Source organism: Belonocnema kinseyi, chromosome 4 (genome assembly GCF_010883055.1).
Source record: "Belonocnema kinseyi isolate 2016_QV_RU_SX_M_011 chromosome 4, B_treatae_v1, whole genome shotgun sequence".
NCBI lineage: Eukaryota > Metazoa > Arthropoda > Insecta > Hymenoptera > Cynipidae > Belonocnema > Belonocnema kinseyi.
The window spans coordinates 114,208,033-114,234,674 of NC_046660.1; the positions used below are offsets into that span (position 1 = coordinate 114,208,033).

The window sequence follows — 26,642 nt, forward strand, 5'->3', positions numbered from 1 at the left end:
CATATATCTAGTTGGGAGTGGTGCTGACTGAAAACAAATGATTTGGAGCGATTCGCGCGCCATCTGTTGGTCATTCTAAGGACTTATTGAACTACCCTCGTACTTCGACTTCCTCTGGTTTGGGCGGGTGGTCGACAGTAACTGGAGGGTCTTTGAAGAGTCTAAATGGGTCAGAGAGAAACTGTCGATTTTCTCTGACCCACCTCTCCCTCCGCTGTAGACTTTTCTTAGCGTCAGATAGTATCCGCATTCTCTCAACAATATGCTGCCTGATATATATTATAATAAATCATTATCTTATTTTTTTAACTTGTTCTCGGGTGAATCCGATTTTTCCTCCTAGCCACGGACTAACTCAACTAGCTGATGAGATGAGAATATTATCAGAGAGAAATAGAGAGTCACAATGCATTAGAAATATCAGTTCATAGAAACATGGCGCCCCCTACTCGTCCAGGACTCGGTCGCTGTGCAAAGATCTGCACCACCGACAATGAACGACATGAGGTAAATGAAAGTGGCCCTCAACCCTTTACATGTGTGCGTCGCGTGGCCATTGTAGGTATTTCGGACGCACACAACCTGATATCGACTTTGACACAGGCAGATTTAGAATTGAGATTGTTGGTATTTTACGCCCAGTTAAACTGTTCGATCGCGAAGCAAACAATTTTTGACAGGTACAATCTGACAGATAAATGACTCAATTTTGTGTGTTTTTAACTGTCCAGTGTTTCACCTTAAAATTCATTTGTAGATTTTGTATATTTGTGCTATAATTATTATCCATAGCTGGTTCAATTCAATGCCAGATTAAGCAAATCTGCAAATACCTCAAGGAATTTTAGGTTATGTTTCTATGCTTACCTTTCAGCTCCACTCTCCTCATCATTGTTTTCAGGTTCTTTTTTTAGAATTATCACACCAGGTGCGATCGAAAAATCGTTGGATTATCAACATCAACCCCTAAATATTTGACTTAAAAAAAAGAAAGTCAACCACATATTTTAAGTGACAAAAAATTAAAGAAATGTACAACTTTAAGGCGGGTGGTCACTGGCTGGGAAAACCGGAAACTATAGCCCAGATTTTTTAACACCAAGAAGTACCCTAGAATTTAGAGGAAATCCCGGAATTTTCCAGATTAATTTTTTACTTTCTTTGATTTTATCTAAATTTCCCTAAAAAGTCATCTTTTTTTAGGTAGCAAAATCAACTTTATTGATGAACACTCGTCTATTTCGAACAGCTAGTTCGATCTTTTAGATCTTTTAGGTTTTAAATTAGAAACAGTTAAATTCATTCAAAAAATACGAATTTTCAATGAAATACTTAAATTCTCAACTAAAAAAAAGTAATTTGAAAAACAAACAGTTGAATATTCAGTTAAAAAAATTAATTTAAAAAAAGAAGATTTTTCAACAAAAGAAATTAATTTTGAACTAATTGTAAGACTACGAATCTTTTACCAATAAAATGGATTTTAAAGAATGTAGTTCAACTTTCAACCAACAAGTTGAATTTTCAACAAAATACTTGAATTCTCAACTAAAACAAATTAGTTTTCAACCAAACAGTTCAATTTTTAACCAAATAGTTAAATTTTCATTTAAAAAATTGAGTTTTAACCCAGATTATAAATTTTCAACAAAAGAGATGAATGATGAAGAAAGTAGTTTAACTTTCAACCAAAGAGTGGAATTTTCAATAAAAAAAATATGCATTTTTTACAAAAAACGCAATAGTTGATATTTCAGCCAAAGAAGATTTAAAATTATAATTTAATAAAAAATTAATTTTTAACCAAAATAAGAATTTTTAATAAAATAGTTCAACTTTTAACAAAAGATGAATTTTCAAATAAGATTATGAATCTTTAACAGAAACAATGAATTTAGAAGAAAGTAGTTCAATTTTAAGCAATAAGTTGAAGTTACAATCTAAGAAGATAAATTTAAAAAATGTAATATTTGATATTACAAACAAAATTTTGTTTTAAATTAGAAACAGTTAAATTTATTTAAAAAATACGAATTTTCAATGAAATATTTAAATTCTCAACTAAGAAAAATTAATGTAAAAACAAACAATTGAATATTCAATTACAAAAATTCATTAACGAAAAATGTTTCACCAAAAGAAAGAAATTTTTCACTAATTTTAGTTCAATTTTTAACCAAATAGTTAAACTTTCAGTTAAAAAATTGAGTTTTAACACATTGAGTTTTTAACTGAGATTATGAATCTTCAACCAAAAAGATGAATTTAGAAGGAATTAGTTCAACTTTCATCCAAAAAGTTGAATTTACAATCTAAGAAGATGATTTTTTAACGAAAAATCTAATATTTGAAATTACAAACAAAAAAAGATTTTGTTTTAAATTAGAAACAGTTAAATTCATTCAAAAAATACGAATTTTCAACGATATTCTTAAATTCTCAACTTAGAAAAATTAATTTTAAAACAAACAGTTAAATATTCAGTTAAAAAACTCATTAAAAAATTTTTTTTACTAAAATAAATAAATTTTTAACTAAAAGTAAGATTATGAATCTTTAACCAACAAACTGAATTTTAAAGAAACTAGTTCAGTCAATCAGTTAAAAAATTAAGTTTTAACCCAGGATATAAATTTTCAACAAAGATTATGAATCTTTAATAAAATATAAATAATGAAGAAACAGTTAAATTTATATGAAGTATACGAATTTTAAACAAAATACTACAATCCTTAACTAAAAAAAAAAATAATTTTCAACTTTACAGTTTAATTTTCTGCCAAATATGGTAGTTAAATTTCCAGTTTAAAAAATTTATTTTAACAAAAAAAAATATTTCCACAAAGAAGTATCGTTTTCAACCAAAAAGATATATTTTCAACCTAAATTATGAATCTTTAACAAACAAAAATATATGAATTTTAAAGAAAGTAGTTCAAATTTTAACCAAATATTTAATTTTAAATCAAAAACAGTTGCATTTTCAACCAAATAGTTAAATTATCAATGAAAAAATAAACGCTAAACAAAAAAAAAACTAATTTTTATCAAAGTAGTTTTATTTTAAGCAAAAGAGATGAATTTTCAGCTAAGATTAAGGAACTTTAACCAAAACAATTAATTTTAAAGAAAATAGTTCACTTTTCAACCAATAAGTTGAAGTTTTAATCCAAATGAATTAATTTTTAACAAATAGTTTAATAATTAATATTTCAACCAAAAATATTTAATTTTCAATCAGAAACAGTTGAATTTATCAAAAAAATTGAAATTTTCAATCAAATATTTGAATCCTCAGCTAAAAAAAAAAGAATTCTCCCCCAAATAGTTGCATTTTTATCAAAAAAAAAAAAGTGATTTTCTACCAAAAAATACATCTTCTTATTAAATCACATGCATTTTTCAATTAAAAAGTGAAATTCTCTGCCCAGAGGATTAATTTTCTACAAAAAGTCAAATTTTTAACAAAATACATGCATTTTCAACCAAATAATTTAAACTTTAATTAAAAAATATACATTTATAAACGAAAGGTAAATAGCTCAATTCCCAGATCAGATCCGATTCAAGATATCTTAGGAAAACCTACTTTATAGAAGTGGAGCCAGTTCTATCACAATATTGCCACTTATCACCATACTATCAATTTTATATGAATTTAGACACTATCATTAGTTTAATTTTAACTCGACTAATCCTCATAAAAGTCGATTAGTCTCACACCCTATAAGGGATCGTCCATAAATCACGTAACGCTTTTATGGGGGAGGGGAGGGGGGGTAAGCAACTATGTGACATAGTTGTGACATGTTAATAAGAAAAAATGACCTAAGCGTTACGTAACGCTGTACTAATTTTTTTCATAAAATTATTTAGAAGAATGGTTAATCAGTCCATTTGTAGAATCTTACTGACTCGATTAGCTTTATTAAGATAAGATCGATTCCAAAGATAAAGCCAAACTGTAAAATGATTTACGTTTGTATGATTAGTTTATATAATTATCATTATAGTACTTCTTAAATTCCATACCAAATATTGTTTTTTTTCAGTATTATAAACAATGTAAAATAAAATGTATACTATAATAAACATTGCAAAAAAAATTATTGTAAAAAAATTATTGCAAATTTTATTTTTAAAAAATTGATTAGCGTTACGTAACGCCACAGGAAGGTTATCCTTGCGTTACGACTGCGTTACTAAGGGGGAGGGGGGTGTAAAAAAAGCTGGATTTTGCGTTACGTAATTTATGGACGGCCCCTAAGTACAAAATTGCCTTCATTCAAATTTCGACTCTTGGCCACAGTTTCTACATTTTTTATTTTTTTCCATTTTCTATTGCTATTTAATCAAGTGGAAGTACTAAAAGCTTTCTCATACTTAAGATTCATAATTTATTTTAAGCTATCGTTTTTCCATTCTGGACTATTCATCAAATCCAAAGTTATTTGGATTTTTGTAATCACTTGTAATAATTATTAATTGTAAGCTGCTGAAATTTTGAAAATATTTTATAGATATTTATTTTTCCGGTAAAATTAAAAATCGAGTTTTTCATTTCAAAAATGAAAGCTTCTGTCGAAAATGGAATAATTTTCAACAAAATAGTTGAATTTTTAAACGAAAGAGATTAATTCTGATTGCGGAATTTGATAGTTAAATTTTTCAAATTAAAAATCGAGTTTTTCATTTCAAAGATGAAAGCTAATGTCGAAAATGGAATAACGACCAACAAAATAGTTGAATTTTTAAACGAAAGAGATTAATTCTGATGGCGGCATTTAATAGAAAAATTTTCAGATTAAAATGCGAACTTTTAATCTAAAAGATCGAACTAGCTGTTCGAAATAGACGAGTGTTCATCAATATAGTTGATTTTGCTACCTAAAAAAAGATGACTTTTTAGGAAAATTTAGATAAAATCAACAAAAGTAAAAAATTAATCTGGAAAATTCCGGGATTTCCTCGAAACTCTAGGGTACTTCTTGGTGTTCAAAAATCTGGGCTATAGTTCCCGGGTTGTACATTTCTTTAATTTTTTGTCACTTACAATATGTGGTTGACTTTCTTTTTTTTTAAGTCAAATATTTAGGGGTTGATGTTGATAATCCAACGATTTTTCGATCGCACCTGGTGTGATAATTCTGAAAAAAGAACCTGAAAATAATTATGAGGAGAGTGGAGCTGAAAGGTAAACATAGAAACATAACCTAAAATTCCTTGAGGTATTTGCAGATTTGCTTAATCTGGCATTGAATTGAACCAGCTATGGATAATAATTATAGCACAAATATACAAAATCTACAAACAGATTTTAAGGTGAAACACTGGACAGTTAAAAACACAAAATTGAGTCATTTACCTGTCAGATTGTATCTTTCTAAAATTGCTTGCTTCGCGATTGAACAGTTTAACTGGGCGTAAAATACCAACAATCTCAATTCTGAATCTGCCTGTGTCAAAGCCGGTATCAGGTTGTGTGCGTCCGATATACCTACGATGGCCACGCGACGCACACATGTAAAGGGTTGAGGGCCACTTTTTACCTCATGTCGGTCATTGTCGGTGGTGCAGATTTTTGCACACCGACCGAGTCCTGGAATCACTCGTAGATTTAAACCCGATATACATCAATCAAATGGCCATCACGAGTATACGGGCGAGTAGGGCGCGCCATGTTTCTATCAACTCATATTTCTAATACATTGTGACTCTCTATTTTTCTCTGATATTATAAGTTAATGTAATACGATGTTTGAAATTATTACGATAATATTTTTGGTGAAAAATCAGGAGCATTGTGTAGTTTGGAGTTTGTGTTTTACAGCTGTTATAGACATAAACAACGGTTGCGAGCGTTGGTATTGAAAACAGTCGCCTCTGAAAGCATTTAGAGGCGACTATTTGTCACCTTTAACGCTCGCCGGCTCTGTATAAGGATCTAACAGTGATAAAAGAACAAATACTAATTACATCATGCTCCTAATTTTGTACTCACTAAAACCTAATCGCAAACGATTTCAAACATTGTATTAAATTACTTTACAACATCCTCATCTTATCAAGCACTTGAGTTAATCCTTGGCTGATTATGAAAAATTGGCTTCAATCGTAAGCAAGTGTAAAAAATATATAACATAAACGAGAGCATCGATGGCTCAGACAATTAGACACTCGGACTTCATGTCAGAGTTCCGGGGTTCGATCCCTGAGCCGGTACCTTCGGAAATTTTTGTATGTACAACACAATTTTTGTATGTGCAACACAGTCCACGGATGGTAAGGTAATAAAACTAGGCTTTACCCAATATGTCGAAGTAGGCATACTGCTCTTAGCAGATCACTTCATTGCATTAAAAAAATTTGTCCGTGACTGCCGATATATATTTTTCTATAAAAATGCCTTCGACATATTGGGCAATAACAATCTTAAGACTGAGAGAAAAATGCGCTTCCTCATCTTTAGGATATAAGAACCCGACAATAAGTTAAAAATATATATAATAATATAATATAGATTTTTTATATCGTTGATTCAATTAATATACATTTAACTGTTAGAAGCATTCTGCTTTAAACTTAAAAAGGATATAATGCTATTTTAAAACTGCCCCTATTTGAAAACTTGGGATAATTCGAATTAGATGCTTTAAGGATGTACACTACGTACAATCAATCTCAAAAGTAGTCTATCTTTAAAATGATTTATAAAATCGACAAAAAAGATCTATGATTAATTTCGGTAAATCTTGATAGAAGCTTCTAAGTACACTTCAGAAAAATATAATTTAGTTAAAAAATGTTTATTTAACAGTAGTTATTTAAAGGTTTACTTTTTTCTTGCTTTTTAGGAAAAAATTAGTTGATTTTATAAAAAAAATTATTTAAGAAATTATACAGTTATTATTGTTATAAACAATCATAGTATAAATTTTAATTAACACCACCCAAATAGAATTGTAGAGAATCCTTTAAAGAATAAAATGAGGCCTTGATTATTAAGATTAAATTAAAATTGTAACTTTTTCTGAAAGGGAAAGGGAACACTACTTTAAATAACAACTGTTAAAAAAACAATTTTAAGCTGAATTATTTTTTTCTGAAATGTGCTTAAAAGCCCCCATCAGTATTTACAGAAATTAATAATAGAAATTTTTTTGTCGCTTTTATAAATAATTTCAATGATAAGCAACTTTTGAGATTGATTGTACGTAATGTACACTGTACATTCTTAAAGAAAATCGCGCAAACTGAAGTTTATCGTCATAATTTGTCCCTACAATGGAGCAAGCGCTGCTGGCAGAACTTAAATTTCGTTCATCCGAAATCCCATTGTTACGTCCTACTTATTGTAATTTTTGCAGATGAAATCTGAAATCTGCTTGCTGTTCATCTTCCAAAGTCTTACATTCACACCGTCAGAATTATCATGCAATTGTCCATTAATTGCGCTCTTATCGCGTAACTGCAATTCCTTGCAAAAAAACGAAACAGGTATAAAGAATAGATAAGCAGATTCAATTTCTTGTTGGTTCCTAGAGTGTGGATTTTTGTTTAATATGACAGCAGGGCCTACAATGTTATGAAGTCCGAAATTATTTAAGGGGAGCAGTACCAAATAAACTTATTTTATAACAATAAGCTAAATTGATAGTTTTCTTAATTCATATTTTGGAAACTATTAAAAATTAATTTTAGTGCACATATATTTAAACTATTTATTCAGACTGTACATGATAATATGTATACACATACAGTGACACACACACGCATTCATACATCGGTAAAGTTAACAAAAGTTTTTATGTTTTTTTTCTTGCAGGGAGGGGGGGGGGGGGGCGCCATACAAAACGTGTATAGTACGAAATGTAAAACGTGCTAAGATAACCTTATGCATATTGACATCGCATGGCGAAATTTACTTCAATTATTTATTACGGTACCTAGGTGCGAAATTCGGTTGGATGCCAGAGCTTGATCATCGACCCAAAGTCGGCCCTGCTATGGTAACCGATCTACGGTAATCAGAGTTGGGCCGACTAAGATGTTTTCAAGCTGCCATGGTCGGCCCGACGTTGGCGACGGACGTCGGCGGCGAGCGAAAAGCCGACCGCCAGGCCAATTCTGGCCCAACTACGGTACGACAATCGGATAAATTGTGGCAGATTGGTCGTTACGACCACAATAATGCGGTCGGTCCGACTCTGGATACAGCAGTAGGATTGATATAAGTTACCTTGATGCACCCGATGGTCGGTAAAACATTGGCTCGAGTATGAGCAGACCGTCGGATAAACTCTGTTTGATTGTTACAAAAAGACCGTGAAACTGCAGTCGGCCCGACTGTGGTCAAGAGATGGCCTGTCCGCCGACATCACATATACCCGTAACATTGGATGCACATAACCTACTTCATTTCGATAGATTTGTTTTCGGCTGCAGTTGATCTGCTCGTACTATTGGGAGGTCGGATTGGTGTGTTACGTTTAAGAGTAAATATTTATTATTTAGCTATCGTTTAAATTATCAACTTTAGTTTCAAATCAACAAAAATGAAAAAACTTTGTTAATTTGTGACGCAATATCATAATTAAAAATGTCTAAATAAAACATTCAGAATTATTAATTAAATAAAGCTGCATATTCAAAATGTCTCTATTTTAGTATATAATAAAGTTAATTTTAAATGCTGCAAAATTTAAAAATTCTAAAAAAGCATCGAACACTGAATATTTTCGAAGTATAGCTTCCCAATTTGTCAAGCCTCTTTCTAAATTAATCTATAAAGAGAATACAACACACAGTTTTTGTAATCTAACTTCAGGTGCTTCGATAGCCGAGTGATTAGAGTACGCGTAAAATACACAAGTTTATTTAGGGTTCGAATCCTGGACGAGTAAAATTTTTTAAAGCGTTAAAGCGTGCAATTGAAAGTTTAAGAAACCGTGTGTGTGAATTATGCATTTAATAATGATAAAAAGTGAAGATTATATAATAATAATAATTTTAAAAATAACTTTTTTTTAAATTAATTTTTGTCGAAGGTTGGGCCGGCGTCATCTTAATAGATGGACCATATATGGTACCAAATGTTGACCCGACGTGGAGAAGCCAAAGGCGGTTGACCGTTATCATTTAGCTGGTTGGCCGACCAGTGGCGCGCAAAGATGGACCGACCGTCCGGCGGTTGGCCCGAACGTGGGCCAGCGGTCAATTCGCACCTGGGTAGTTGCGTATGTCTTTCATATTTTTTTCGATCTACTTTTCTTTCAATCTACTATTTTCAGACAGGATATATTAACCAAAAGGGCAGCGTTAAATAAAAGATGGACAGTATTACACCTCGGTTTCAGACAGTGTTAAGTCTTTAAATGAAATTATCAATAATTAATAATGCAATAAAAGTATTTCCAAAAATCGAAAATATATGTTTTTTTTTACGTTAACAAAGATTGTTTGTAAAACTGAATTAATGCGCAAAATATAGTCAAAATATCTCGATAAATACCATCGAATATTATTCAAATTTCGTTTAGAATATAACCTGCGTTTTCAGGGTGGCCACTAAAATTTCAGAACAAAATACGGACGATTTCTTACTTTTTATCTGATATTAGTCATTTATTTCCGAGCGTCTAAAGTTTTTTTTTCGATTCAACCCTTCAAGCCTTCAAAACTTAAAACACTCAAAAAGAAAGAAATGCAGAATAATAAGGGTGCCGGGGCATAAGGGCCTTAGTGACAAACCCCAACTTTTAACTTTAATGCATGTCATTAAAAAAGTACTTTTGGGTCAACAAGGAAAGAAACATCGTAAAAGGAGAAAACCATCTTCGAGAAAAATGCTTATCAAAGATACCTATAGAAAAACGGCAGATTTGAATTAAAAATGATTGGATAATTTTGTTATATTTTAATTTAGAAAAAATTACTCAACTGTAAAAGCTTTCAACTTAAAATTGTTCAATTTTAAATAATTGTACTTCAAATTATTCATTTTGTGACAATCATTCAAATCTTAAATTATTGAACTATATGATTTCTATTGTAAAATAAAATTGAGGCCTTGGATGGAAGAAGGGCACATAGGCCTACATGCCCTTTTTCCGTAAATTACGTTAAACGACGGAGGCATGGCTTTTATATATATCATACAAAGGATATTTCAAAATTCGTATGTTTACATGAGTTCTAAACATTACAAGGTCAGTGCGCATCGACCTATTGCAGTCGTAGACTTGTTGATACTAAGAGTATAACGCGTTCAGTTTTATTAACTCGCTAATGCGCCGCGCTTCATTATAACGTGTTCGTGGAAGAAATTGTTATTTTCCAGAGCATTAATGTTAGTTAAAAAATAAAATATTTAAAAAAACGATATATTAACCTTTTTAACGATATTATTCCATTTATGGAAAAAAGGCATATAACCAAAAAAATTTTAACTTTAATATTAAAAAGTTAACATGAATAAGTCATCATTTTGCGTATCAATCCTTTGGAGGATAAGTTACTGTGTCTATTGCAAAACACAGTTTACATATTTTACAAGTTTTCAAGTAATAATACTAAAACAAAAACTTCATCCTTAATTTTCTCGAAACGCCTTTGGTACCATAGACTACTAGTAGGCATCGAATTATTTTATAGATCTTTCAAATATTCCTGAACCTCACCTTTAAATATTAACTGACAAAGGGACATATTCTCTTGGTTGTGTGAACCTTGCCTTAACCTCTCAATGCAATACGCCTGTAGGGTCTCTCTTTTAACTTGATGGTAGCGCCATCTGACACGCGAATTATTGGGTATTTCAAAGTCATTAGAGCAATGTTTCAGGAAATCTTTACGGAATTTTTTGTACATTATTTAAAGTGATTGAATCGTTTTTTTTTTTTTTTTTTTTTTTTTTTTTTAAGAACACATCAATTCCAAGTCAAAAAATAAACCTACTGCCAGTTTCTGGGTTGTCCGCGGCTGGTCGACCTTTTTATTTTATTTTAACCCATTCCAACAATTTCGCGGTACTGAAATCTGAAACCTAGAGTCATTGGATTACATTCACAATGTAAAAGCCTATTTCGAAATGGTCAGGGGCCCACTATGAAACATTAACATTTATCATTATGACAGCACAATCAATAACGATTAAACAAACAAAAAAAGAAAACTAAAAATTCTGCAGTGAAAGTTATTGTATCATCGAGTTCACCACCTTTTTTGAAAGGAGAGTTAATGGATTTTTCATATAAAACTAGTAAAGTCTTGTATATTCAAGTACTTTAAATTGTTCTGCTTATGTTAAACAAAGAAACTTGACTAATTCAGCAGAAGATTTTCATTATTCATTTGCCAGTATCTATAAAAGAAAAAATGATAAAATTACCGTAGCTCTTTTTCAATCTTTGGCGATAGAGTCGCGGTGCAAAAGAAGTCTTCTATATATTTATACTGATTTTCAGGAAGAGAACAGTTGATGTTTGGTATGCAAACTGACATAAAATGCGGCCTCAGACGTCCAATCGTATATTTGCCAACATCTGTCGTTAATATTGTTGCGAATGCCCCAAAACCAAAGAGTCCAACCTGAAAATAATAAACAAATTTTAGGGTTATACATTAAATTGGGTTGCCCAACCAAATTTTATTGTTATTATAATAAAATCTTTTTTTAAATGAAGAATTTAGTTAATTCAAACTAAAAATTGGTTGCATCAATCAAATATTTTGTTGAATGAACCAAAATTGGTTCAATTCAACCAAATTTCCATTTATATTCAAGAAAACATTTTACTTGGTTCAACACATTTTTTTCCTGCATGTAGGAGGGGTTGAATGGTTCTGAATGTTCAGAAATATGACAAAAATAGTTTTGGATTTTTGTTTTGAATGATAGAAATGTTGATACTTTTGACAATAGAAATATTCTTTAGTGTTTTTTATTTAATTTCTCAAATTTGCAGCTTGATATCTCATTTATAGCAGGTGTGAGTTGTTGAGAAACAACATATTGTTCGAATAGGGGAGTCGGGTATTATAGTTCTTATGGTTTGAAATTTATTTTGATGGATGATTCCCATTTCTATCCTATATGCTTTCTATCGTTTCTAAAAAAACTCTCACCTTGCAGTAGGCAGTCCATACCCATGCTGGTATATTAAAACCAAGCAATACCTTTGATGGTTCACCTGTATTTCTAGCGTGAATGTATTCTGCAAGCAGCATCTTAAACAAAATTCAGAAAACATATTTTAGATTTTTCGAAGATCTTTCACAAGTTAAAATTTTTTTAAAGTTTATATTATTATAACAAATGTTGAGCAAGAAACCTCATGAATCCTTTGATGAATATGATCATAAAAATCGTTAATTTATTCAGTGTCAATAATTACTCCAAATACGACTAAGTAAATTAAGGACTTATGTTCTCATTGCACCACTGAATTTAGATGAAAAAGAATTTCAAGATGTCTTCTTTATAGAAACTCAAATTTTGTTAAAATAATAGAAAAAAGTAACGATTCTTTTTTTTTACAAAGTCGGCTTTAATTATTTGGTTGAATTTTTAAAACATCAACAGTATATTATATGGGAAAACCTATATTTTCCAATATTTATTAAAAATTTGTGCTTATATTAGAATATATCTTATAAGTTTTATGTTGGTTGAACGACTTTTGTGTCCACGAGATTTTTTTCTGAAGATGTATTTTCAAATTTATCTCGTAAATTATGCAAGATATCCTAACAGTACATTATTTACTAAGGGGAAGAAGTGGGATTGGTTACCTTTAACGTATAAATATCTTTAACGATTGTTTACACATTTTTGCCAAAATTAGAAAAATAACGCTAGAAACGAAAAAACTTTCAAGAGATATTTTTGTGGAATTTTATAATCTATTGAGGACAAGAGAGTCGACGAGTTTCAGAGTCTCAAATACTTACTATCGGCGAGAAAATTCGAGTCCTCTGGCTTTGACGTTGAGTAAGTATGTGAAGAAAAAATGGTAGGTTAATGAAAGAGGTATCATTTTGAAGGTGCAAATATTGTACGTTGGTGAGCCGAAAAGTAATATTCCAAAAAATTGTTTGTAGCTTACAGATCTGAAAATCTGATGAAAAGTAAGGAAATTTGATAGGTTTCAAAAACAGTGAGCTTTGAAGCATAGTTTTTTATTGGGAAAATGATAGGAAAATTCTGAAAAAATTCATGGTGGTACATTAAACATTTCTGACCAGATTGCCGTCGAAAATTTTGCAAAATGTAAACAATTGTTCGTTTTTTGTGAATAAATATGCGACCGCACTATCTTCAGTTCTAATGAAGATAATGAAGTGTTTTAAATTGGAGGTAGTTAATTGAACTATCTGTAATAATTTACGATTTGAAGAAAGTATGTGCTTCTTGTTGTCTTCGTACAGATTGCGATATTTGAAGTCAGTTTTTTATATAGAAAAGCAAGTACGAGAGCCCAGCGTGGTGCCGTTTTTTCAGGGGATCGTCCTCGGTATTCCTCAGCCCCACCTACCTAACTTGTGCCTTCGAGCATCACTCTGGCCTTCAAACCCTTTCCCTGTATTGAGGAAAACCGAGGATGATCCCCTGAAAAAACGGCACCACGCTGGGCTCTCACACTTGCTTTCCTACATTAAAAAACTGACTTCAAATGTCGCAATTTGTACAAAGACAACTAGAAGCACATACTTCCTTCAAATTGTAAATTATTACAGATAGTTCAATTAACTACCTCCAATTTAAATCATTTCATTATCTTCATTAGAACTGAAGATAGTGCGGTCGCATATTTATTCACAAAAAACGAACAATTGTTTACATTTTGCAAAATTTTCGACGGCAATCTGGTCAGAAATGTTTAATGTACCACCATGAATTTTTTCAGATTTTTCCTATCATTTTTCCAATAAAAAACTATGCTTCAAAGTTCACTGTTTTTAAAAGCTGTCAAATTTCCTCACTTTTCATCGTGTTTTCAGATCTGTAAGCTACAAATAATTTTTTGGAATATTACTTTTCGACTCATTAACGTACAACATTTGCACCTTTAAAATGGTACCTTTTTTATTAACCTACCATTTTTTCTTCACATACTTATTCAACGTCAAAGCCAGAGGATTCGAATTTTCTCGCCGATAGTAGGTAATATTCTAAGGTATAGGGTTAACCAAAATTATAGGTTGATCACTGATCAGGGTTGATGTTAAAGAATTTTCCTTATTTCTAAACCATTTTTAAGTTTGTTCAGGGTAAACGTTACGGAAAATTCCGTAAACATAGACAGTGTCTAATAAAATACATATTTAATAATAGGTGTACTTATATGAGTACAGTGAACCCAAGATCTGGGGCCCTCTGATAGTTCTTCCGAGAATATTGACGCCGCGCCGCAAGTAGGTGTAAAAGGAGCTGCGCGGGGTGAACGGCGGTCGCTCAGGCGTGAACAAACAAAAGCGTTTCCTACGAAACGGCCCTCTATCTGAGTAATTCCACAACAAGGTAGGCCCTAACATCGGTCCATTATCAGAGTTTAACTGTATTTGTACTAAGAAAGGAAGATTGATTCTAAAAACGTACTTAATTATTACGCAAAATATTGTCAAAACATCTCTGCAAATACCGATTACTGCAATTCATGACACATTCGTGACGCATTTCGGGAACTACCGATTGCCTTAATTCCCGGCCTACATTGGAAAATGATCAGTTTAAACAGTTTGATGAACTTTTTTTTAACGGGTCAGAGTGAATCACCCACCAAGCAGTATATCTATTAACATTTCATTATAATATACACTGCAGCCACTAGCAACCAGTAAATGTTGTTAAACTTTTTTTGGCGTTTTCGTTTTTGTACTTCCTCTCCATGTGTGCACAGACCTTTTAAAATTAAGGGCCAAACCATCGAAGAATGTACTTTGCATTAAATTTCATTCTCAAATATCCTGATAATATATACTTTTTCAATAAATGTTTAGTATTACAATCCACAATATGCATCAGTATTAAAACCGAGGGGCCATTCACTCTAAAATCAGATAAATCTTTGCCGACGATTGCATTTCATTTCATATGAGTTAGTTTCGGATTTCATAGGATTTTATACGATTCTTTCTTTCCTGTGAGTTAACTATGATTTCAATAGCGTCATGTCATTAATTTCAATAAACACTCTCTGAAAGTCCATTGACTGCTGTCGACTCCCATCTATAGACCTGTAGATTCGCACTCACTGCTCTCGCAGACAGCGTGGGTGCAGGGAAAACATGTCCAAGAAGTTTGCACCGCCATTTTTTATTTTCAAACAAATAAAAGTTGTGCTGAATTGTGCCACAGTTTTTTTCGAAAAAATCCAAATTTCAACTAAAATTTACTAAAACAACTTTTTTTGAGACACTGCAAACAAAAATATAAAAAATGCGAATTTCGAAAAACTGAAATTTATGCTGCATTCTGCTCGGCGTGCAAAATAATCATCGTCCTCTACAGTTTTGTTCTCAAAATAATTTTTGAATACAAAATTTGTTTAAATGCAAATTTCGAGAATCTAAAAGTTGTGCTTGCATGTACTAGGCGTCGAAGACAATTATTATTCTATTCACTTTTTAGTCGGCTCTATATTTTTTGATTGAATACTGGGTTTTTTCAAATAATTTTCTGAATCCAAAATTTTTCAAAGTGTGAATATCGAAAATATAAAAATTGTGCTGGTTTTTGCTAGATGTCTGAAACAATTATTGTTCGACACATTTTTTACTCAGATCTATATTTTTTGATGAAATACTAGATTTTTTCCTAAAAATAACTTTCAAATGAAACATTTTTCATAACGCGGAATTTAGAAATCTAGCAATTGTACTTGTTTGTACTAGGTTATCCTAGGCGCGCAAACCAATTATTTTCGTATATACTTGTTACTCAGGTCCATATTTTTTTAGTGAATTGTTAGTTTTCTTTTTCCTCACAACAATTTTTTTATTCCAAATTTTTGAAAATGTGAATTTCGAAAATCTACAAGTTGGGCTGGTTTTTCCGACAATAAGCGTTGAATTAAGAAAAATTAAAAATTTGTATTCCTATGAATACGTGATTTTTCCTCCGTCTAAAATCCCCCAACGGGAACAGAAAAAGGGCAAATCCTATTCCTCTCAATCGACTTAGTAAAATTTAACGAAAGCATTTATTTAACCTATTTTTCATTATCAAATCTTTTTATAACTTATAAATTCGAAAAATATTCAAATTTATATTTATTTATATGTTAATAATTTATTTAAACGTGTTAAAAATGCATTTAAGAAATCTATTTAAATATGTGGATAAAAATAATTTTAACTCTTGAGAGGTGGACTTGAAATGATTAAAATTAAATTTTAAAAACTTGTATTCCACATGAAAGAATTAAAATAATTTATCAGACACATTTTGTGAACTTATTAGAAGGAATTAAATAATCTCAAAATACAAACACTTTTGGGAAATAGAAGACATCTCTGTAGGGTGTATCTGTCGGTACAATTACAAGGAATTAAATATATTGAAAACACGTTCAATTTTGGGGAATAGGAACCTATGCAGCAGCCGCTATGGAAATAGAAATATAATGACATTTTAGACAGATGGAAAAATCGCGCATTCAAAATAATAGAATAATCTTCACTTTTAAGCTGTAATTCGAAATTATTAATTTTTCTCTATTGAACGTCTATTGCCGGGTTGTTCTAGGCGTCCAGAACAATTATTGTCTTGTAAACTTTTTACTCAGGTCTATTTTTTTGGTGAAATAATCGTTTCTTTTGCCATAAAATAATTTTTTTAAATCAAAATCTTTTCAAAATACGAATTTCGGAAATCTAAAAGTTTTGCTGGGGTGTGCTAGGCGTGTAAAACAATTATTATTCGATACAATTTTTCCTCCAGTCTATATTTTTTGGTAAAAAAACTAGTTATTTCCCCTCACAATAATTTTTTAAATCCAACATTTTCTATATTTCTGTTAAATTTCACTAATTATTGAGTCTGAAAAAATCGAAAATTTCTAGCACTATGCAAACAGAATGTTACTAAAAATAATAGTGCCTTCTTTAAACAATTATTCTTGTTAGCTTGAACTAATCATAACCTCACTCTCGTTGAAAATTCTACGATTAGTGAAATTTTTTTAGAAAAACCATTAACTTCCTAACATTGTTCTGAGAGAATATATTATAAATAATACCAAACTATTCAAAGAATTATTTCTGACCAATTTAATTGATAATTGCTTCGCCGTAATTTAAAAGTTGACAATAAGTTGAAAACTTAAGAAAAACTGGGAATTTTTAGGCTATTCCAAAACAATTGCTATAAGTAATAATAAATTCTTTACACAATTCACATAAACTTTTAGTTATCAGTATCTCGCGAATACCAATTTTACACTTTTGAGTTTTTAGATCTCATGAAACAAAGTCCAAAGACTGAATATTTTTTCAACATGACAAATTGTAGGTTTCATGAGTTCAGCCTTACAAAAAATGCATTTTTGTTAAAAATTGAATGACACTTTTTTGAAATTCGAACTTTCACCATATGGATGTTCTATGACAGTCCACGACAAAGGCCCAGCTCGGCTGCTCTTACGGGTCAACGATTAAAATTTCTAAGTTCAAAAGTTTTTAGAATAATATAATTATTAAATAGTTTATAATTAATAATATGAATAACTACACATTATTTTTCTCCATATTATTTTAATTTATTATTATTAGGGATGTGAACTTTATGCAATCGAGAATGCCGAATTATGCGCCAAAATTTGAGTCTTTTATGCGCTTATTATGCGGTGAAAATTCTGAAATTATGCACGCATTATGCGTTCGAAAATGCAGTTTTATGCATTATTATGCATTACAGGTTGGCAGAATACATTTTAAAAAACAGGGAAAGAATAAGCAAATATTATAGTGAAATTATTTACTCTTGAAAACAAATCAACTTCTGTTTACATATCTCAAATAAATAACGATCTTACAGTTGAACTGTACAATCACATTAGTCATATTACACAAAACAAGATTCATCTCATCACATTGGTGTTATTTTTTTTCAAGATTAATCATCAGGAGGCATCTGAGACACAAATCAATAATACTTTAATACGAATGGGATTATCAAAAACAGAACCCTCATCAACAATATCTTTAAAATAATCCATATTATTGATTGGACGATTCCATATCACTTCCAAAGTACATACACAACGCAACTTCAACATTTGCAGGAGAAAGTCTATTCCATTTTGGAGAATTGGATGTCCCTATAGGCACTGAAGCCCCTCTCAGAGTCAGCATTAGAGACCGGAACATGTAAAACTTGCATACAATGAATCACAAGGTCAGGATGATTAACTTTCATTGACAACAAGGCGTTAACCACAAGGTCACATTCAACTTCCTCATCATTCCTTGTTTTCTTCGTTTTCGCAGTCTTGGTATTCTTTTTTACAATATCTACCAAAACAGAATGTGGAACAGAGAAGTTTGGAAACGGGATAGAGTCTAAAAGGAATAGCTCTTTTTTGGACTAAGAGACACTTTCACCAGAGCATGGCGTCGATTTGCAGGGGTCAAATAAAGATCTAGCTGATTCGAAAGTCTTTGCCAGTATCTTCATTCATAAAGCCTTTTAGAAGTTTATCACATGCAGTTGCCACTGACTGGATTCTTTTTAGTAAACGTTTCTGCTATTCATCAGATACAGCATCACGACTAGCTTTAGTTTCGGCAAAGAGTACACTCTTGACATATTTTGTATTATTTACAATAGAGTGAACTTTACGCACTTCTCTCACCTTTGTGTACAATACGCGTGACATAGGGTATGTAGTGTATGTCTAAATAGGGGTTGTTATTGACTCGAGCGTGTACGTCACAAAGTGTTGGTGGGGAGCCGGACACAGTTCATTTGGGACTGAACAGCCTGGTAGCCAACAAGTGGTGGTGCGTTGAAGAACCAAATTATACCCAAAGCAGTGAACACTAAAAATGGCGACGAGGATGAGAGTATAAATAAGGACGGAAGCTTTTGCGTGGTAGGAGGGGAAAAGCAGACACATATGTGTATATATATATATATACATAGTAAAGAGGTATGGTCATAATTATTTTCAAGTTTTGAGGTTTCATCCATTTTTATCTTGGTTTGTTTGTGTTGGATATAATTAATACAAAAAGAGTCTTTCGGTGGAGACATTTAAGTTGACGATGTACGGTATATGAAAAAAGAATGCAATGAAAATAAAATAAAGTGTTCGATGAGGTCGCGAAGACCGGCTGACGAGGCCCTCGTGTGTCTTAGGGATGCGGGGGGACCCGAGGATGACGGCTTTCTGCATCTACAAGGGGTGTTTAAAAAGTAAGTTTCCCTAGTCTTCCGTTTTGCCCCAGCGCCATTTAGCGAGCTGGGACCGAACATAGTTTTAGTTTAGGATATACCGATAAAAGCGGAACCGGTCTTAGCTGCCGTGCAGTTATTCGCTTTTTAACTGCAAAAGGGCTTAATGTCAAAGAAATTCACACTGAATTAGTGCATATTTATGGTGACAAATGCATGAGTGTGCAAATGGTGCGTCGGTAGCGTACATATTTTCTCGAAGGACTCGGAGAAGTTCATGATGAGCAGCGTGCAGGCAGGCCAAAAACCGCCATTACAGATGACACAGTCGCAGCAGTAGAAAAAATCATTTCGGTGGATAGGCGCTTTACAATTGACAGAATTTTGGATGCAATGCCTCCTGAAATCGATATTTGTCGAACTTCAATCCACACAATCATAACAGATCATCTTGGTTACCGTAAAGTTTGTGCGAGGTGGGTCCCACGCCACGGCACGGATTTTTATAAACAAGGTTTGTCAAAGCTTGAGAACAGATATAAAAAATATATTCAAGTCCAAGGGGACTATGTAGAAAAATAGTTTCTTCTTCTCGTATCTTGCAATATGTCTTTGAGTTTTCCTATGTATGCGTGTGTATATGTATATATGGATTTAAGTAGGTATGTACGTGTGTATACTTATGTATTTATGCGTGTGGGTATGTGTATACACGCATATGTGCGTTGGCATTATTGATGTGTTATTAATTATTTATTATTATTGGTTATTGTTGCACATTAAATGCCTAATTGTTGGAGTGTGTACAGTATTGAGATGATTCAAGGCAGGATGTGTGACAACTGGAAGATTGGCCTTGAATATAATAAATAAATGGAGACTCTATTTCCAATTGACTTCTCTACCTAACCTTGAGTAATTATACACACACAAAGCAGACAAGTTCTGACCATTAAATTGAAATCGGGCAAACAATGCCGGGTCATTAAATTGACAAATCATTAAATTGATTTTAAGCAGACAAAGTCTGAACCATAAAGTGGATCTCACAACAGACAAGTTGTGATCATTAAATTGATATTGGGCAAAGAATGCCAGGTCATTAAATTGATATTCGGCCGACAAAATCTCATCTATAAAGCAAGTATCATAGCAGATAAGTTCTGACCATTGAATTGATTGTCTTTCAGGTAACCAAAATACAAGAAAATGTCACTGACGCTAGAAAAATTCGCATGTGAGGGGGGCCCACCTATGTAGGAATAAGATGGGAGGGATGGAAAAGAGCACTTCTTATCTATATTGAGGCTTCTGAAATAAGGACAAATGAGAGAAAAAGAGCAAGTTCATTGCACTTCGGAGGACTGGAACTCCAAGAAATATTCTACAATATCCCAAATGCTAACGTAAAACCTGGAGATGGCATAGACGTCTTTGACGTAGCTATAACGAAGCTCGATGAATACTTTGCACCTAAGCAAAGTAAAGTTTACGAACGTTACTAATTTTGACTACTCAAACAACAATCAAATGAAAATTTTTAGAAATTTGTGGTACGCTTATGGCAACAGGCAGATAAATGCCAATTTCATGATAAGAATGAACACTTTATCGATCAGATAGCTGAAAAATGTTCGTCCAATGACTTAAGAAAAAAGATTCTGCAAATTGGTGACGCAATTACCCTGGATATTATTATAGTGGAAGCAAATACTCTCGAGGCTGTAACTTGCCAAATGGAATAATTCAATAATAAAAATTAAAGCCCACATCAGGCGGTAAATAAAATAAAAAGCGGAACACACAAGAAGAAGTGGGTGGATAAGAGAACAGGATGTGGTAGATGTGGAAACCCTAAACACTCTTCTCAACGTAGTGCACGTCCTGCCAGAGAAAAGGAGTGTCTGAAATGCGGTCTTAAAGGACATTTTAGTCAATATTGTAAAACCAGACTACCAATAAAAAGGAAACAGAAAGCTGAAGGCAACAAAAGATACGATCAGAAGAAATTTCGACCTAAAAATGATACAAATAATGTAAACCAGGTATCTGAGGCCGGAGAAATAGATTATATATTTCATATAGATGACGACATTACAGTCGAATGTGAAATCGGCGGAGTAAAAGTTGATATGCTGATTGACTCTGGGTGTAAGCACAATCTAATTACCGAAAAAAACCTGGGAAGCCATGAAGAATAACCAAGTGAAAATACACAACCAAGTAAGAAACCCAAATAAAACCTTCTTGGCATATGGTAGCAGTACTCCAATAAAGTTAAAAGGCTCTTTCAACGCAAAGTTAAAAGTAGGAGCAAAGTCTAAGGATGCTATACCTTACGTTGTGAGCGAAGGTTCTAGGATCCTATTGGGCAAGATAACTGCCATGTCACTAGGAATACTGAAAATAGGAATTGACATCAAATAAATTGAAGAGAAGGCATTCTAGAAACTTAAGGATGTCTTAATTGAGATACCCATAGATAAGTCTGTCTAACCAGTTTCTCAACCCTATCAAAGAATTTCTATACCTTTAGAAGAAAAAGTAGAAGCTAAAATAACGGAACTAGTTCAACGAGAAATAATAGAGGAAGTTCGGAGCTCTTCTAAATGGGTATCACCAATGGTGCCATTACTAAAAGAGAATGGCGAGGTCAGTATTTTCGTGGACATGAGACGAGCAAATACAGCAATTACGCGTGAAAATCATCCACTTCCGACAATGGAAAAATTATTGCCAAAGGTGCGGAGTGCAAAATACTTCAGCAAATTGGATATACGTGACGCATTCCATCAGGTAGAAATTCATCCCGATTCTCGACACATCACAACTTTTATTACAAGCAAAGGTTTATTCAGATATGAGCGTTTAATGTTCGGAATCACATGTGCTCCGGAAATATATCAAAGAACCATGGAAAGAATATTATTAGGGTGTGAAGGAGTTGTCAATTTTATTGATGACATATTAGTTTATGGAAAAGATATGGAAAAACATGACACGAGTTTAAAAAAGGTAATGATAGTATTAGCTGAAAACAATGTTGTTTTGAAAGAAGAAAAATGTACTTACAGAGTGACTAAGGTACAGTTCTTGGGCCATGAGTTGACTGGAGAAGGAATTACACTATTGGAAAAATATATACGTACTATTCAAGATTTTAGATCTCCCACAACTATTGGGGAATTACAGAGTTTCCTGGAATTGGTTAACTTCGTGGGAAAATGGATCCCAAATCTGGCTACAATAACGGAACCTCTAAAAGCATTACTTCGAAATAAACAATGTAAAGGATTTAATATCCAGAAATTCTGGAGTGTAAATCAACAGACATCCTTTGACTCCCTAAAGTCAGCACTAACCAAGATTACTACTTTGGGGTATTACGAGGTTGATAAAAAGACCATAGTGATTGCCGACGCTAGTCCCGTTGGTTTAGGAGGAGTATTAATCCAAATTCATGAGTCCGGACCTAGAATAATTGCATATGGGAACAAAACCTTGACTGATTGTGAACGACAACATTGTCAGACAGAAAAAGAAGCCCTAGCACTTGCCTGGGCTGTCTAACACTTTCACATTTTTCTCTATGGTAAAGAGTTTGACCTGGTGACGGACCACAAGCCATTGGAAGTAATTTTTGGTCCAAAATTCAAACCTTGTGCTCCAATAGAAAGTTGGATTTTGCGCCTTCAATCGTATAAGTTCAAAGTTGTATATCGTCCTGGAAAGAATAATATTGCGGATCCCTTTTCGAACCTGTGTGCTGAGTTCGATGATAGATCATTAGCAACAAATGAAAGCTACATCCATCAAATAGGTGAATTTACCAGGCCAATAGCTGTGAAAATACAAGAGATTAAAGATTGCTCTGAAGACGATGCGGAAATATTAAAAGTTAAAGATGGTATATATAATAATAAATGGGATGACAAAGTTAAGAATTTCAAAAATTTTCAGAATGAACTATGTTTCTATGATGGCATATTACTAAGAGGTACAAGAATAGTAATTCCAAAGAATCTACGGATTCAAGTTTTGAAAGCCGCTCATGAAGGCCACCCCGGCATCCCGGCATCGTCGCAATGAAAGCACGCCTCAGAACAAAAGTCTGGTGGCCTAAACATGACAAAGAGGCTGAAAGTATGGTTAAATCGTGTTAAGGATGCACATTAGTCTCAGTACCAAACCCGCCAAACCCACTAAAACGACGAGAATTACCGGATGGACCCTGGATTGATGCAGCTATGGATCTGATGGGACCACTACCTAGTAACGATTACATTTTCGTAGTAGTCGACTATTTTAGCAGATATAAAGAAATAAAAATATGTCGCAAGATCACTAGCTCAGAGAATATTAATCTCCTGAAGGAAATTTTCAGTAAGTTAGGCCATCATGTTTCAATAACTGCCGATAATGGGAAACAATTCTGTAGTGAAGAGTTCAAAGCATTTTGTAGAGAAAGGAATATATAGTAACTACACAGTAAACCTCAAGAATAAATGTTATCTTTTAATAAGATATGAACGTTGCAGCACGTTTATCTAACGAAAGATAAAATTTAACAGAAAAAAGATAAAATTTATCTTACGAAAGATAAAGTTTATCTGACGTAAATATTTGTTTAACATATACTATATGTCAGACGGCTGTGTCTATGCTTACAGAAAAAATGTCCTTCATAAATTTAAAAATCCTCGCGGCATTCAATTTTAAATATTCTCCCTTTATTTCACTAATTTTAAGCAAAAAAATTACTCACCTACACTTACTGAATACACAGGCTGCGCTTTGGTTAGCTTATACTTGGCTGAAGTTGGCTGAGTCTTCTTGCTCAGACAACTTCAATCCCTTACTTTTGTTGAACTAATCTTTAGTTTTCTATCGACCCTGATGTAGACTTCAAAAATTGTAAACAAACACTATTTGGTATAAACTAACCAAAGTGCAGACTGTGTATTCGGTAAGTGTAGGTGAGTCATTTTTTTGCTTAAAATTAGTAAAATAAAGGGAGAATATTTAAAACTGAATGACTCTGTATCTACAATACTGTACCTTACTGGCCACAGCAAAATGGTGAAGTCGAGCGCCAGAATCGTGATATTTTAAAACGGTTAAAAATTAGCCAAGCTGAAAGAATAGATTGGAAAGAGAGTCTCCTGGAATACTTGTTTATGTATAATAGCACACCACACGGTGTGACTAGAAAAACACCGTCAGAATTGTTTTTTAGAAGGCAGTTCCTTGACAAAATTCCTATGCTTGCTGATATTAGTAAAATACAGGAGGATATGGAAGTCAGAGATAGAGACCAGGAAAAGAAGGAAAGGGGAAAGGAATATACAGATCGGAAAAGAAAGGCAAAGGACTGCTAGTTAGAAGTGGGTGACAAGGTATATGTTAAAAATACAAATAAGGAGAATGAATTAATTCTCAATTTTCGACCAACTACGCATACGATGGAGAGCAGCAAAGGAGGAGACATCAAAGTCCGAAACGATGAAACGGCAAACTTACAGGAGAAATGTTGTGCACCTAAAAAAGATTCAAGGACAGTGGAAAACCCTCGATAATCATGAGAAAGAGAAAACTGAGGACGATGATTTGTTTGAAGAAAATGACGACAATGAAGATAATTATTGAAAAAAAAAGAAGAGAAATTATTGAGCTGTTTAGTGTTTACAAACGAAAAAAATAAAATAAGTCTACGTTTTGTTCATTATAAGAATCTGAAATAAATTTCTGTTATCAGAACATAGTGCTCTCGAAAAAAATTTTTTTTAACAAGAAGGAAGAGATGTAGTGTATGTCTAAATAGGGGTTGCTATTGTCTCGAGAGTGTACGTCACAAAGTGTTGGTGTGAAGCCGGACACAGTTCAGTTGGGAATGAACAGCCGGGTGACCAACAAGTGGTGGTGCGTTGACGAGCCAAATTAGACCCAAAGCAGTGAACACTACAGTTACTTAGATACCTCAACTTTAACTAGCAGATCTGATGCAGAACTACTCTAGAAGAATCTAGTCTAGAAGTAATCTAGCGCTTCTCGTGAATCTAAAATTATCATTAAATACATTTATTTTCATTTGAAATTAATCAAGATTCTCACCAGGTACATATTCACCCAGCCAGTCACGAAAACTTAGGTCATCCAACTTTATCAGAGGAATATTTGCTTTCAGGAAAGCATTCACAGTTGATCTGATGAAAGTCTCCCTTTCACTCCTAACTTTTTTTAGCAGCATTTAAGCTTTCAGAAATAGAGGCTTGACGTTTTAACTTATTTTGTTGAGCAGCTCTTATCTTCTTATTGATATGCTGTTCTGACTTACAGTGATTATCAATAGTACTTTTCCGTTGCCAGTCAACTCTTGTTTTGCAAAACTTCCACATCATACGAGTTTTATCGAAGATCTACATTCCTTCATGCTTATAATCGTCAACACGAGTTGCCAAAAACACTGACTTATGACCCGTCATTCTTGTAATAACTAATAATTAAACTGCATGCCACTTTTCAAATGAAACTTAACCTCTAACGATTACAACAGTTGCCGCTCGGCATGCATTTGGCGAGAATCACTTTCTTATTTTCATTTTTCTTGATTCATTATCGAACTACACGGTCACGTAGGCATATATTTTCAAATGAACTCGCCAGAAGTGCAAACTAACGCAGAATAAACTGTTTAAAAATAAAAATCCATGTTCAGCAAATGGATACGTTACTTTAGCGGGGGGGGGGGCTATCAACGGGGGGGGGGGAAAAATGGTCCAAAATTGGCAACGTAGTGTATGAACGGTTCCTTATGGCCGATGCTAGTTTAAGAAATATTTAAGTTTTTCTAAATTAGGGTTAAAATTATTATTTTCAAGTTAGAGTGGGGTGATGTCAGGACCTCAACTGAATCTATACCATACTAGGCTAGTATGTGCGCGCGCACGCGCGTGCTCACTTTTATACTCGTTTCTATCATTACCTCAATTTTCTAATAACAATTTATTTTTTTAAATTTTCTGAACACTTATATTCTTGTTTACATATTACATAACGTTATTTTAAACCCTTTTGCCTTCCCACACCCTAACTTTAGTAACATAACATTTTTTTGTATTAGTTTAAAAAACTTAATAGACGTTTTGTAAATAAAAATGGATTTTCAGGATGAAGTGCGGTATAGAAATAAATTAAAAAATATTTTGAAGTAACGGTTATCAACGAGGGGGAGGGGGGGGGGGGGGGG

At 32.9% G+C, this 26,642-nt stretch overlaps 1 protein-coding gene across 1 annotated transcript in view; it reads right to left on the bottom strand.

Moving 5' to 3' along the window:
* LOC117171295 (putative phosphatidate phosphatase) overlaps positions 1 to 26,642 on the bottom strand; it is a 144,111-nt gene that overhangs the window by 41,281 nt on the left and 76,188 nt on the right. The window contains exons 3-4 of the mRNA XM_033358454.1: positions 12,127 to 12,228; positions 11,390 to 11,589 (exon numbers count right to left, since the gene is read on the bottom strand). Coding sequence (XP_033214345.1) covers positions 11,390 to 11,589; positions 12,127 to 12,228 — 302 coding nt within the window. The remainder of the gene's footprint in view (positions 1 to 11,389; positions 11,590 to 12,126; positions 12,229 to 26,642) is intronic.